Source organism: Cyprinodon variegatus, unplaced genomic scaffold (assembly GCF_000732505.1).
Source record: "Cyprinodon variegatus isolate N-32 unplaced genomic scaffold, C_variegatus-1.0 Scaffold175, whole genome shotgun sequence".
Classification (NCBI taxonomy): domain Eukaryota; kingdom Metazoa; phylum Chordata; class Actinopteri; order Cyprinodontiformes; family Cyprinodontidae; genus Cyprinodon; species Cyprinodon variegatus.
In genome coordinates this window covers 576,132-590,676 of record NW_015150628.1, presented here as the reverse complement: position 1 = coordinate 590,676, position 14,545 = coordinate 576,132, and the positions used below count along the sequence as shown (strand labels likewise).

Here is a 14,545-nt window from a genome sequence, read left to right as displayed (position 1 = left end):
CTTCTACATGTTTGTTGTCTCCCCAATGTGGTCTGGAGAAAAAACAAAAAGTTTTTTTGGCTTTCAACCTCTTTTGTTTCATCACTTTTCCAGATATGTGGGGCTTATAATTAATAATCTGTTAGCAGATTATTCTGCCTGAGCTTCAGATCTTTGTTGCTCCTTTAGTTATTGTGGCTGTCTTTGCTCCTACATTGAATCATGTTTTTTAGGTAAACAGCCATGACTTGGTATGTTTGAAGTGCATCATCTATTAAAGGGTGATGTATTGAACAGTTATAAGAAATTCAAACCTAACCCTGCTTTAAATCCTGCTGTTTTCCTTGGTAATACTCTGCAGCTTATTTAAAAGTTGAAAAGTATGTTGTTCCATCACATAAACCCCCAAATAATACATATAGGTATAATTTAGGTATACAGCTTTAATCAGAATAAATGTGGAAAAATTTACGTTTTTTTTCCCCCACAAATCCAAACGAATGAACTTCAGCATCCTATTTTGATATTTGCCCACTGACCTCTGACCACCTGCCCCTCAAAACATATATGGATGTGCACTTAAGGTTCAGACACATTGTCTATGACAAAGTAATACTTTTTATTTAAGATTCCAGATGCCATTTCTTGCTGCCATATTTGTTTTCATCTGTTAGCACAGAATATAAACCCCAAACCTGGTTAGGCCTTAAGTTTAAGATGATGGCATACTTCATAAAATGTGTTTCTTCTGTCATATGAGGCCATTTCTCCATTTTACAAGCTTGATTTCCAAATCTACAACCCCATACTTGTTAAAAGAAAAAGGAGTTTGTGAACTTTGGTATCATATTTATGCTTGTAAAGCTTCCCAGAATGGCCTTTTAGTGCTTTATTTGGCCTTTTAGATCAGGTTTTGAAGTGCCACCTCAACCTAAACATATAGGCACCTACAACTCAGTTTAGTTAGAACATTTACTTATCTTTGAACTAGTGTTAAATGAAAGACCAAAGAGCAAACGTTAACTGCCTTCTTTGAAAATGAAAGAAGGGGAAAATAGGTCAAAATAATTTTGTTTTAAGCAAGAACCCTGTGCATTGTTGCACAACTGTACAAACAATGCTGATATAAGATAAGGTGCCAAATATTTCTAGTAATGTACATTGTTTTCTTTTTTTTTTATATATAAATTGTGAAATATATATATGATAATCTGTTCAAAGTAACAGGGACTCCTTTGATCACTTTACTGCTGAATTGTTTCAGAAAATGGGAACAGTCTAGTTTTGTAGATTATGTTCAGTTAATGTCAACTTACACATACAGGCCAATGGAAGTTAGAACCAGATTACTTCTAATATTGTGTCCTAAAACTCCATCATTATCTACGGACTATGTTTATATATCCTATATTCCATTAGAAAGAACTTTTTGCTTCTGCTCACCAGTTACAACAAATCGAGAGGTTTGGTTTAAGACTCTTTATTAAGAGATTCAGTCTACATACTCTGATACACAAAATGTTTAAAATACATATATCATGTTTAGACTACAGGTCCATAGCTAGGAGGAACGTACATATAAAAGTATATTCATAAAGGTTTATATATTCTGTGTGGGAAATACTCATTTTATGATTAATACATGACAAGAGTGTAACACAAGTGCTGAGACATGCATAGAATTAGATTCCAAGACATGCTTTACTGATAGCCTGAATTAGTAAACCTGCTGAGTCCATCTCATTTCCATCTGCCATCTACAGCCTGACCACTAGGGGTCAGCAGTTAGGCCCTTTTTCTGCATAGTCTGGCGAACTTCCTCCATCAGCTCCTTTAGATACTGGATCTCCCGGGCCATAGATTCGGCCCTCTCCGTCAGCTCCACGTTCTTCCTCTCCAGCTCACCGTACTCCACCAGAAGAGCATCTTGTTCAGCTCTTTTCTTCTGCCTGTAGCGCGTGGCAGCCGTCTTATTCTGCTCCATCTTCTTCTGTTTCTTGTCTTTTGGTGCTTTCAAAGTGGGCCTTTCCTTTCCCCCTGGAGCCCGGACAGACTTCACCTCATCAGCGGCGGCGCTGGGGAAGGGCGGACTGGCTTTGATTTGGGGGTTGGGGTAGGGTCTGCTTCTGGGGGACTTGTGTGGAGGAGAGGCTGTCAAGGGGCAGTGAATTACCTCAGCTGTGGAAGTGACCCCAACGTCATTTTTGGGAGCCAGCACGAGGACAATTCGTGATGATGAGAGGGACAGCACGATCTTCGGGGCCTGAGGAACCACAGAGGCTAAAACGGGCTTCACCTCGCTCTCAGGGATATCCACTTCGCTGCCCAGATCCAACGTGAAGGCTGGAGAGGACGGGGAATCAACCACAGCAGGAGACGAGCCAGGAGAAGCAGGTTCAGACGTTATCTCAAGCTCCTCCTGTGGCTCAGGGACCAAAAGAGGGGAGGAGGGAACCTCTTGCCCACCAGGCTCATCTATGGAGATGACAGGAGGATCTGAACGGACAGTGGGAGTGGACAGAGAGGGGGCGTCAGAAAAGGAAGCAGAGGGAGAACTTGAGTTAACTGGAGCAGGGAGGGTATGCAGGGGGAATGAGTCGAGCTCCATGGGAGAATCCAGGGAAGCGAGAAGATCATCTGGAGAGCTGGGAGACTCTTCAACAGGACTGCAGGGGCCGATCAGGGAGTCCAGGTCAAAATCACCCAGATCCACCCTCTCAGCCATCCAGTCCAGATCACTGAGCACATCATCTGGAGACAAAAACCACCACATTGTTATCATTGATCCCCCACACAGATAATCGTTCAATATTTCTATCAATCACCTTTACTGTCCCCCGAAACCATGTGACTCGATCTCGGCTGAACCGGCTGGTCCAACCAAGAGAGGGGGAGCAGCTCAGACTCCATCCCAGCTTTGTCTTCACTCAGGTCAACAGCTGGTGGCGAGGGAGGAGGAGAGTAGAAAGGTGGCGGAGACGATGAAGAAAGTACCGAGGAGGCGAGGGGCGACGTGTGCCCCGGCAGCAGGCCTTCTCCTCCTTCCTGTTGTCCGTCTTTGTCAGGATGAAGAAACGGGGGGTCCAGGGCATCAACCATGAGAGAGGAAGGCCCCCAAAGAAGGGCCTCCATGTCTTCCAGGCCAAACTGTGAGCTTGTCATCGTCATGGTCATAGTGGTCGTTGTCGGTCACAAACGGGGTGTGTGACAAAGTTAGGACGGCGATCAACTCTTTTATGCTGTCGAATGCAGCAGTACTGAAGGTTTCCACGTAGGACCTGTAACGTGAAATGCACAATTTGTAAAGATCATTAAGGGTTTAATAAAACCATTTAATTAATACAGGTGTAACTTTGTTAGGTTTTCAGGAAAGGAAGAAGTCTAGAATGGAGGCTGCAATGACTTTCAGCTCATTACTATGCTTGACTGCCATAGTGAGAGTGGCAACATCATGGGGAAATCAATTATTCAACATTCTCAAATGGTATTTTTTATGTTTATATTAATTACAGTACAGTAGAGTTATACCTAGATGTGTAATAAGACATTAAATTATAACTATAGTTCTTAAGAGTAAATCAGGCTTTTAAAGGTGCATCTAAAATAATATATTAAAGGTTATGTAATCTTTAATTATTATTTTTTATAAAGATTACATTATTTAATTCTATTAAGGTCTTCAAAGTAATAAATCTACATGTTATAATAACAGTGCCCCCTATGTCTGCACTTGCACTTCTCTTACATCACTTTTCTCTACCAGTCAGGCGACTCTGACGTCACGCGTATTAAAGAGGCCTCAAAAAAAAAAGGCCTTTAACAACAGCAGCTTTATTGTTCTAAATCCACCCACAAAGCCGCCATTTTGACACAAAAACTCACATGATCATTTTTTGCCACGCAGGCACTGAACCATGGCGGAATTAGAAAGGTCATTAAATATATAGATTTAAACTATGTGAATTAAACACGTGTTTAACTACATTTGTAGCAAAGGTAGAGGTAGACGAGGTCATTAAAATAACTGGTGTAAAACGTGTAAATTATTACTGTGTGAAACATATTCGTATTTTGTATATAAAGTAGTCATACATTTGAGGTCTAAATTTGTTTTTGTACAACGTTGGCAGCTTTATCGGAAGGGCGGAAGCAGTAGAAGGAAACGGCTATCTTCGACAAAAGTTACGGAAATAATACTTACGACATGTTGCTGAGTTAGAAGTGACTCAGTGCACTGGCTGGATGCACTGTTTGGTTGGTTGCTGCTGGGTCGCGGCACACTTTACACTGCCATTACGGCAAAAGACAGTAATGTCTAACTACGGTGGTATTACTGTTGTGAGTCTGCACAAAGGAAAATGGCTGCTCGCTTCGAGCGGTACAAATATAGAGCTGAAGCATGGAGGGCAGGCGTTGATATCCTTCCGCGGACGTCAATCGTATCCCTACGCCAATCAGGTGAAAATCCGTTTGAACTCTAATAACAATAAAATAGTTCTACTTTAACTATGAATGCAATATCTGCAGTGTTTAAAACACTTTATTGAAATCCTGGTACTAGTTACGAAATAAAGAATACATTAGGTGTTCAAATTTGAAGCATATATCTACTGTTTGCAAATAGTTTTTTTTTGCTTGTGTATTGCTATTTAAACATGGTAACATCACCTGACCACCATTAACAATATAAAGCCAACCTGGCAGCTCTGTTCTGGGCAGTTTGTAATTTCCCTAGTTTTCCTTTAGATGCAGAGGACCATACAGGTGCACAATATTCCAGGTCCCAAAATATATGTACGGACAAATGAAAGACATTTCCTCACCGTTGAGATACCACACCCTATCTTCCTCACTATGGCATGAATGTGTTCTGCCCATGACAACTGATTATCATTTATAAGGCCCAATAATTTTACTTCATCTTTGGTGTAGATGACAGTATATGACTTCCCAAGATAATTTATTTGGTTTTAGACATATTCAATACCATCTGATTTAATTTTATCCCTTCAAAAAACATATCTAAATCAGCTGACAAACATTATCCAGTTCAGTGAAAGTTTTCACAACATAATACAGTGTGGAATTATCAGCAAACATTTGTGCAGTTGTTTTACACAAAACTGATGGTAACGCATTCATGAAGAAACCATATAAAAGTGGTCCCAGTCAGCTCCCTTGCAGGACCTCACAATCCAACACCCTGGATTGAGACCAGCTGCCAGAGTAAAATATTTGTTGTGTCCTACTTTTGAGGTAACTCTTCATACATTTTATGGTGCTTGGACTAAATCCATAGCATTTTAATTTACCGATGAGTAGATCATGATCCAAGACATCAAATGCCGCATTAAAATAGAGAAATACTGCAACAGTCATCTAAGAATTATGCATTGCTTTAAGCCAATCATCCATCATTGTGAGAGTGAAACAAGTTTATGTTCTGTAAGCATGTTGGAATTCTGTATTCAAACCATTACAAAGTATTCCTGTATTTGTGAATGGACTACTCTCTCCATCAGTTTACTAAGAACTGGGAGAATAGTGATAGGTCTGATGTTCTTGCCAGTGAGCGCTTGTCTGCTATCTTTGGGTAATGGAATAATTTGCCCTACTTTCCAGATAGTGGGGGGAAAAAAAACATTCATTAAGCATTGTGGTGGAAAAAAATATCTCCTATTAATTCCCTTTTTTAATATTTTGTATTTAAATATATATCTATATCTATATAGATAGATATAGATAGATTTAGATATGTAAACACATATGAGTTCTTCGTTTTATTTATTTAGACCTCAGAGCTGCAAGGCCACATCGAAGGTCGAAGAAGTGTTTGGGATAAAATAGACATGTGGAGACCCTCACAGCCTTTCTGCAGGATTAATTAGTGAGAGATAAACTATGTCTAGTCAGGACAGGGATAAACACCATGAAATAAGCTGTATGATGTCTTGATCTCAATTTACTTTGCAAAGTAGAGTAAAATGCTGACTGAGTGAAATCCATCGATCTCCATTTATTTAACTGGACTATATAGTGGAATACCTTTTTCCCACCGCATGCAATTAATATATAACATATCTGACCATAAACATAGTCGGCTGCCAGCCTGAACATTGGTCCTCAGTGTCCAAAGTTATCATCATGGTTTATGGCCCAACAAGGCTATGGGTTGAAGGTGGAGTACACCCTGGACAGGTCGCCAGTCTGTGGCAGGGCAGGGTTAAGGAAGGCTTTTATTAAAAAAAACTTTGTCATGTTTTTTATCATTCTATGAATAACTGTTTGTGAATTAACAATCTGAATTTGCTTACTTTAGACCTGACTTGACAAAATTTAAAGAAACTTGACATTTCTGTGGACAAGTTATGGAAGGCATCGGAGAAGACATGAACTTTCCAAATACTGTCTTGATGTCCTGGTGGAGAGTTCTGGGTGCCTGGTTCTCACTATTTCCAATAACCATGAGCATTTGAGTAACACTTTGGAGTGATTGTGTGCTCAAAACCATCATCATTAATGGCATAGGTCTCAAGTCTCTGTTTGCCAATGTAGAAAAAGACTTTAACCCTTTTCAGCAAAACACAGCTACTTCTCTTAGCAGGATCTAGCTAATAGGTAACTGGTTGTACAGTCTCTGGGAGATGTTGCCTTGATCTTGTAGCAATGGCTAATACTTTATAACAGTGTATTTGAACCCTGGTCCTCAAGGCACCCTGCTCTGCATGTTTTGGATGTTTCTGAGCTTCAGCACACCTGATTCAGATGGTTGCAGTTCAGCAAAGCCTGATAATCTGCTATCAATTGATAACAGGTGTGTGAAAGCTGGGAAACATCTAAAACATGCAGGGCAGGGTGCCTTGAGGACCAGGGTTGAAAAACACTGCTTTATAATAACTATCCATTACAAATAGTTAATAGATAAATTATTAACAAATTAGGTATTAATCACTTGTTAAGGGGATGTTAATAATTAGCCAAGGATTTATAACTATGCCTTATAGATAGTTAATAAACCATTAATAAAATGTTAATTAATTACTTATAAATGACTTGTTAACTGTATGTTAATGATTTATAACCATACCTTATAAACTAGTAACAGGTCATGAACAAGCAATTGGTGAATTACTTACTAATGATTTGTTAAGTATTAGTTAGTAGTTTATATATGTTTTTGGACATACAACAGATAACATGTTAAACATTCTCTTTAATGTACAGAAACACACATTATGAGACATCGTAAACCAGAACAGCATTTTTCAACACTCTGAATACCCATGAGGTTTGGGCACTTTGGTGCAGGACATGAAAAAAAGTTAATCAAAATCAAGCCATTTGCATTATTAATATAAACATGTCTTAGCACAACCTGGACCCACTATACTCAGTGAACTTGACCTGAGCCACAACTGAACTGCTGTAGGCCACTATCCCACAGTGAAACAATAATTTTCTTAGACAGGTGAATCAGTTTCCCCTTTTTCTTTAAATTTTCAACATCCCTCAAAACGTTTGGTTTGACCTCATACATTATTTTCAGGTGGGTGCTGAAAATGTGTTAAACACGGCAACTCCCAGTCAGCACTGTTCAGCTCACCTTATCTCCTGGCTTTTAAGCCTCTATCGGCATTCCAGTCAGCCAGATATTTGAAAGCCACTGACTGAGTAAATATCCAGTGTTCCCTCCTGCCTTGCCTTGCCTTGCACTTGCACCTACCCTTGCCCTTGCCTGCCTGCCTGAAAACATCTTGTTCTGTTTCCCAGATTCCCATCTTGTCTTGCCTTTACTGGATTATCTTGCCTGTTTTGTGATATTTGTGACCACGACTCTGTTTCTGACTACTGACTAGACCTCAAGCTTCAGCCCTTCAGATTCATTTCCATCTGCCTGACCACAGATTCAATTCTCATCCCAAGATCTGCTTGCCCATAAGAGTGACTAAGTTATTAAATCTCAATCTGATTATCAAGACTTTCCCAAGGATCATATAAGCAGTTCCAAAGATCTGCCGGTGGCCGTCGCCGTGAAGAAAGCCAGACTGTCTCCCCTCCTGTTCTCCTGTGGTGATTTCATCTTTATACTCTTAGCTCCCACTATAGTCGCTATAGTCAGGCAAACATGGTACCATTTTTTTGCCCTTTTTGGGACATTCTTTCAATGAAGCATACATTTTTTCGAATTAGGTCCAGTTTCAGCCTCATCATGAGTCCAACATCATGCAGTATTGATGGGGAAACGGGGGGCAGTTACCCATTCTCAACCACTTCTCGATCAGAAATTGTATGGTCGGGTGACAATCAAACATGTTTGAAATGTAGTCGGCCCTCATGAGGTGACTGTAAGCATATCCTACTGTTGAAGCATAGTTAAGAGTCAATTTAACTAAGCCTGGGGTCTTGCGCATGTGCAAACAAGGGCATTAAATCCTACACTTTTGAGCTATAGCTGAGAAAAAGGACTGAAAATATCATACAGTGTATGGCCATCTTAAGGAACCAAAGCACAGGATTCACACCTTCACCAGAGTACTGAGAGGGTTTGTAGCTCTTTCTAAGTTTTCTTGAAGTCATCAAACTAATCCTAGCCACTGACCTGTCTCTCTCCCAGCAGTGGTTACTTAAATATTTTAATCGTTCACATTTGGGTCTGGTTAAATTCTCAGGTCACCAGTCTGTCTGATGATTACAGCTATAGCCTTAAATAGAACAAACAGCTTTATATCTGATTATAAATGAAAAAATGTAACCATGTTGCCATGATACCAGTGACTAGTTTTGGTCTCAACACCTGTCTTGTATTTATAGTACACAAGAAACAGAAAATGTGTCACCCACAGGAGTTTTCTTTTTGCGGTAGGCAGCACAAAGTAAGTTTCCTCTCCCCCACTTTTTGCTGCACATTGCTGGTCAGCTGGCAGAAGATCTCATGGTGTTAAAACTTAAGTCTGTTAGTAGAGATAGAGTGAAGATTAACTCAAGGTTACTCCATGCATATGCTGAATCCAAAAGGGGAAAAAAGACCAAATGAGAATTTAAATATTTATTCTTATAATTTAAATTATTATGTAAATGTATTAATTAACAGTAATTTACAGATTAAAACATTGCAGAGCAGTATATACAGGTTTTACAAGGGAAAGTTCACCTGTTACATTTGCTGTAACTATTTGCATTTTTTCCAGTTTGTACATATACGGAATAGAAATACCTTAGTATTCATATTGAATTTGGACATCAATCAATTTGAGCACAAACTTGATTAAGAAAATGTCAAAATATGAAAATCAGACAATGAATAATAGCTGGACCATCCTTGTTTTAGTGTTTGAAGGAGGGTGCAAAGGTGTCTGTTGTATTGCAACACCTCATGCTTTTCATTGTGATAGTTCAGTCCAGTGTTTTCTGCACTTTCCTTTCCAAATATAATGTTTTGACCTTAGTTTATTTTGAGGGCAGTTTTACTTTTTGAAAACATCAACTAAAACTTAGGCTAACCTCCGGTAGTTTCTACACTGACTAAACTGGAAAAAAGACAACATGAGTCAAGATGAGCTAATAAATAGAACAGTTTCAGTCATGAACAACACATAACTTGGAAGAATGAAAGACTGGGACTAAATTATACAATATAAGTTAATAATAATGTTATCTGTAAAAATTGTTTTTTTTTATAATACTTCTTAGTAATGTTATAAGTTGAATAAAATTGTTTTTCTACTGAACATCAACATATATGCTTTTGTTATTTACATAAATGTCTTTACTAACTATTAATTATACATTATTGAATCTGTTTTTAGGCTAATGCTTCCCACATTTGAATCAAATAATTGAGTTCCTCCTGCAGGTTTGTAACCAAAATGCAAACTCTTCCTGAGAATTTGCTCTTATTTGTCTTCTTCAACTTTTGGCCATTCTTTTCTGTGAAATAGAGATAAAATTCACTGACAAAATTTTTTAGTAGACTTCCAGACGACATCCCTCCAGGACTGATGGGAGACATCTGCCTGCTTCTGTACATGTTGTTTCTTAACACAGCCTGAGACAGATCCACCATCCTCAGTGTGTCTGGGTTTGCTCCGGTTTTCTTTAGCTTGCCAATGTTGTGTCTTTGCAGCTCCTTCATCATACAAAGGATGTAATTCAGGCAATGTTCAATGTCGACAACATTTTCCTCGTAGTCCTTTACAAGCTTCTCAACTGTTTGCCGGTTAACGATCTTCTTGTTGGCCTTGGCAGCATGAGCACCGAAACCTCCAGCTGATGCTGCAATCCCGGCACCTACAGCTGTAGCAATCAGTGAGACACCCATGGTCATGGGGGCCAAGGCGACACCCACCACTGCCGTCACGCCTCCCACTGCACCTGTTGCGCCTCCAGCAATTCCCATGGCTTTGTTGGTCTTCTGTACTTTGTCTAGTTTGTCACAGATGGCCTGAAACTCTTTGAGGGTGTTCTGCAAGGTTTCTTTACGTTTCATCATGAGTAGTTGGTAGAGGCGCCGGGCCTTCCTCACATGATTTGCCTGCCTGTCGAACGACCTGCAGAGTAGAAGAACGCAGGTTTAAAACTGCACAAAGGAAAACTTTGCATTGCTAATTAGACAGTAAAGGAAGTTGATAAAAAAAAGGTTCAGTTTCTAGTTTAATTGCGTTACCTGATTTCTTCGTCCTCACTGAGGCCATACTGTGTGAGGTTATCTGATTGTCCTGGAAAGAACACATTTTATACTGATTAGCTAAAACATGTTTAACACTTAAAATGATGCATTGTGTACATATTTTGATCAATTAAACATTCTATTCCCCAAACAAAAACATGTCTCAGGTTACATGCATCTAAAATTCCCTCTGCATTTTGGGAAACAATTCTTCAATGTGCTTACAATGCTTTGTGACTTTTATTTATTTACTTGGTTTAATGGAGTGAAGTGGGACAGTGTTTTTGTGAGAGTGTCATCTGAGTGTTTGTAGATCATTGCACGTATGGTTTAGAGCAGGGGTGTAAAACTTGGAAAGAAAACCTGCAGCCACACGGCCCTTTCTGGAACCAGTTTGACATCCCTGGTTTAGAGCATTACATTCACTTTACACAGAATTTCTCTAGGCTCATTTCTGACAAGCATTTCTGTCGAGCACTATCTGATACAGGGCAGACATACAGCCTATTCTATTATGGTGAATTGAACAGGTCCTGGTGGGATTAACAATCCCTAGATTATGATACTTTCATCCCCTTGCTTTACTGAGGTTCTTTATTTCTGCATTTGCTTTATGCCATATACATCCTTAAGTCTGGCATCCAAAATGATTTATAGGAGTCTGTTCAGATAACATTAGCCCCAAAATAAGGATCTTTCTTTACATTCTCTCTGCATATGTCAGTGGATGTTTCCAGTTGTTTTTCTCCCTCCACACCCCCCAATGGAATTTGATTCTACAGACAAGCACTTGCACACAAGCAGTGGTGAGAGCTGTGTGAAGATAGCACAATGATAGGACGATAGAGTTTTTGGAGGCTTCTTTTAACACCTTGCCATCTGCTTTCAGGATAAGGTTGCTTTGATTGACAAACTTGAGTTTGTAGGAATGGTCTAATGTGCTCCTCAATGAAAATCGCAAATGCATATGACATTTTAGGAAATTCCCTTTCCTTTGTCTTGTGTTTTTGTTTAAATGCCCTAATGTTGTCAATATGTCTTTTAGATATGGACATATCCAAATATGTCATACATAGGCTGCTGTAGGGTGTGTTATTTTTCAAACATGATTGTATCCTTGCTTGTCTACAGGGCATATGTTTTAAAAAAAAAAATTATAATAATCTCACTGATGATTGTTGTTACCCCTAGCAACCTTTTATTGGCTAATTAGCTTTTTCTAGTGTCTTAGTCCCAAGTGCTGTTTTCTGCCAAGGAGCATAAGCTATAAATAAATAAATAAATTAAGAAAACACAGCAAATCCTCTTAAAAATTGTCAAATTGGTTTTGAACTGATCACCCTGTCAGATCAAGCTGCAATAGTCTTTTTTTTTTTCACTGTGGTTAAATTGTATGCTTAACTGTGTTCGTGTTTTTTTTATTATTATGCCTTGCCTTTGTTTAAGCCAGGCAGGACAGAGTGACATGCTAACTTTTTAAAGGGAATCCCTTAGTTCTAAATGCAGAGCAGGAAACAGGGTGACAACACAAGATAATTCTAATAACCTGTAAGAATGATTGGTTGGTATTGGATACCATCTTATGTAGCAACTTCATGACAAACAGAAAAGTAAATATAGTTTAAAATCAGTTATGCGAACAATACACTATGACTCTATTTACTGCAGGAATACAAAATAATTTACAATAACAATGTACTTACTAGATACTTTTTTCAACCAGAATAGTAGCTCAGGGATGTCCTTCAGGAAAAAAGGATCATTAATCAAATGAATTGAGAGGTGTAGAAGATAAAGGTGTGTTTTCAGTTCAAATGCAGCTTAATATGAAAATTAATTAAATTAAACTTACATCTGGAGATAGTTGATATATGTTGTCATAGGTGCTGTGATTGCCTTCGGCATAAAGACGTGTTGATGCTTGTGACTGAAAGTGTTAAACACAAAGAAATAATTGATTAACAGATAAGCAATTAAATACATATTTGTCTGATTCTAATGACCCATGCTTTTACGATTCCAGGAAAAACAGCTTTTTACCCGGTTAAAGTCATGATCGGGTAGAACTTCAATGTATGGAGGGTTCGCATAGGTGTAATGAGATGATGCTGAGCTGAAATAATGTTCCTCTTTGGGGTTAGTTAAAGGTGATGTATTTCTGCTCTGTAAAACAGCAGAATAAATGCCTTGATTGCCAGCATAGAATTCAGCATTTGAGGTTGAAATTATAAATATCCTTTTCTCAGTAATGTTGATACATCCGCATCCACACTTTCATACAAATGGTGAAACTCAGGCGACCAATAGCAGGTTAAATTTGATTTGACTCCAAAGCAGCAATGTCATTCTTTGTTTTAGAAAATATGTAGTAGTACAAAAATAGTACTTATGAAAGCAATGCAGTCTTTGAATAGCATGTGGAACAGTCTGTCAACAGGACAGCTATCCAAGAATCTTGTCTTTATGGACAAAGGCCAAGAGGAAAGTCTGAATCCTTTAGAGCATTTTGAAGTGGCAGTTTGCCATAGACCATTACGGGATACAGCAAAAATGTTTTTAAACATTCTTTGGTCAGGTATGACTATAAGTGAAGATTTAGCTGGCATGCCATTGATGTGTTGAGGGAGACTTGGTTGCATCATTCTTAAATTCTCTAATCTAGAAGAATTTCAAACCAAAAATGAATGCATAAAGCTTAAAATAAGCAGCTACCAGGCAGCATTCAAAACACTGAGAAAAGAGAGTGGGTGTTATTACAAGGATAATCAAAATGTTAGTAATCTCATGTGCTCTAACCAACATGAAAAGAATGTGTATTTTAATAAGTTGTGTGAAAGTATGGAAGAAATACAGTGTTAAATTAAAGCAATGGGACCAAATAGTTATTTATGAGATCATAGAAGAGTCCTTTTCAACACAGCTGGTGAGGTTTATAAATTCTTAGAAAAGCCTTTTAAAATAATTCCACCTTAAAACAGCAAACTATACCCTTGGATAAAGAGAGTGCTTCAGTGTTTTAATGTTTAATTAAAAAGACCTAAAAAAATTAGTTATCTACTGTACCATGAAAGCATGGTTGTGTGGAGTAAATGACTACAGTTCTCTGTAGGTTTGTAAAGCAGTGGCTTATCTGTAGCTGAGAAAGTAGCTGGATAAACTCATCAGGAAGGCCTCAGCTCTGTGATTGGATGCCCTCTGAACTCAATGCAGGAGGTGGGAAACAAAAGCATCCTAAATAAATTAACATCTCTGCTAGATAATGTCTCCCACCCCATGCGTGAAGCTGTTTCAGAACTGGAGAGCTCCTTCGGTGACAGACTGCTGGACCCTAAATGCACCAGGGAGCGTTATCACAAATCCTTCTTCCAAGCAGCTGTAAGACTTTATAACCACCACTGTTCCCAACAACCTAAATAAGTTGTTACATTCATTCTGATTTGGCAGAGTTTCATCCTTAGAAAGTTAAATAACATGCTTCTGTCATTTTGCACATCTCTGATGTTGCTGCTATTTACAAATATCCATTACTGTACAAATGTCCATAGCTGTATATTGGTTATTTATTCTTTATATTTATACTTTACAGTACATCATTTTATTGTTTATCTTGTAATTCTTCACTATTATGTTATTCTTATACATTCCTTCTAAGGTCCACATTTGTGTGACAATTTTTTTAATTAATCTTTTTGCTGTTGTAAACACTAGAATTTCCCCACTGTGGGACTATTATATGTATTTTATTTTAAAAACAAACAAATAAAAAATTAAACTGCATATAAAGCCTTTTAAAATGTCTTGTAATTCAAAAATTCTGGAACAAAAACCAGAAAAACTGACATTTTAATAATAGGGTTTGACTAATTAAAGGCATTTTGTAAATAAACATGATGTGATGGA

The 14,545-nt window shown here is 38.3% G+C and overlaps 2 protein-coding genes across 2 annotated transcripts in view; both read right to left on the bottom strand.

The window, feature by feature from the left end:
- Positions 1–1,456: 1,456 nt before the first annotated feature.
- On the bottom strand, positions 1,457–4,372 carry atf4 (activating transcription factor 4). Its single transcript, XM_015378638.1, has 3 exons — positions 4,181–4,372; positions 2,805–3,257; positions 1,457–2,730 (listed from the first exon to the last, which is right to left on the bottom strand). The coding sequence occupies exons 2-3, from the start codon at positions 3,151–3,153 to the stop codon at positions 1,751–1,753; spliced, it is 1,329 nt and encodes a 442-aa protein (XP_015234124.1). The 5' UTR covers positions 3,154–3,257; positions 4,181–4,372; the 3' UTR covers positions 1,457–1,750.
- Positions 4,373–9,752: 5,380 nt separating this feature from the next.
- Positions 9,753–14,545, bottom strand: part of LOC107087169 — a 7,870-nt gene continuing 3,077 nt past the window's right edge. The window contains exons 8-12 of the mRNA XM_015378589.1: positions 12,686–12,808; positions 12,498–12,572; positions 12,349–12,388; positions 10,643–10,694; positions 9,753–10,526 (exon numbers count right to left, since the gene is read on the bottom strand). Of these exons, the coding sequence (XP_015234075.1) occupies positions 9,782–10,526; positions 10,643–10,694; positions 12,349–12,388; positions 12,498–12,572; positions 12,686–12,808 (1,035 nt within the window). The 3' untranslated portion in view covers positions 9,753–9,781. The remainder of the gene's footprint in view (positions 10,527–10,642; positions 10,695–12,348; positions 12,389–12,497; positions 12,573–12,685; positions 12,809–14,545) is intronic.

What these genes read in the sequence shown, in the direction of transcription:
- atf4 (XM_015378638.1), bottom strand. Translation starts at nt 3,153, where the DNA reads ATGACCATGACGATGACAAGCTCACAGTTTGGCCTGGAAGACATGGAG. An exon ending in GGTTTCGGGGGACAGTAAAG is followed by an intron (nt 2,731 to 2,804) that starts GTGATTGATAGA and finishes TTTTGTCTCCAG; the next exon opens with ATGATGTGCTCAGTGATCTG.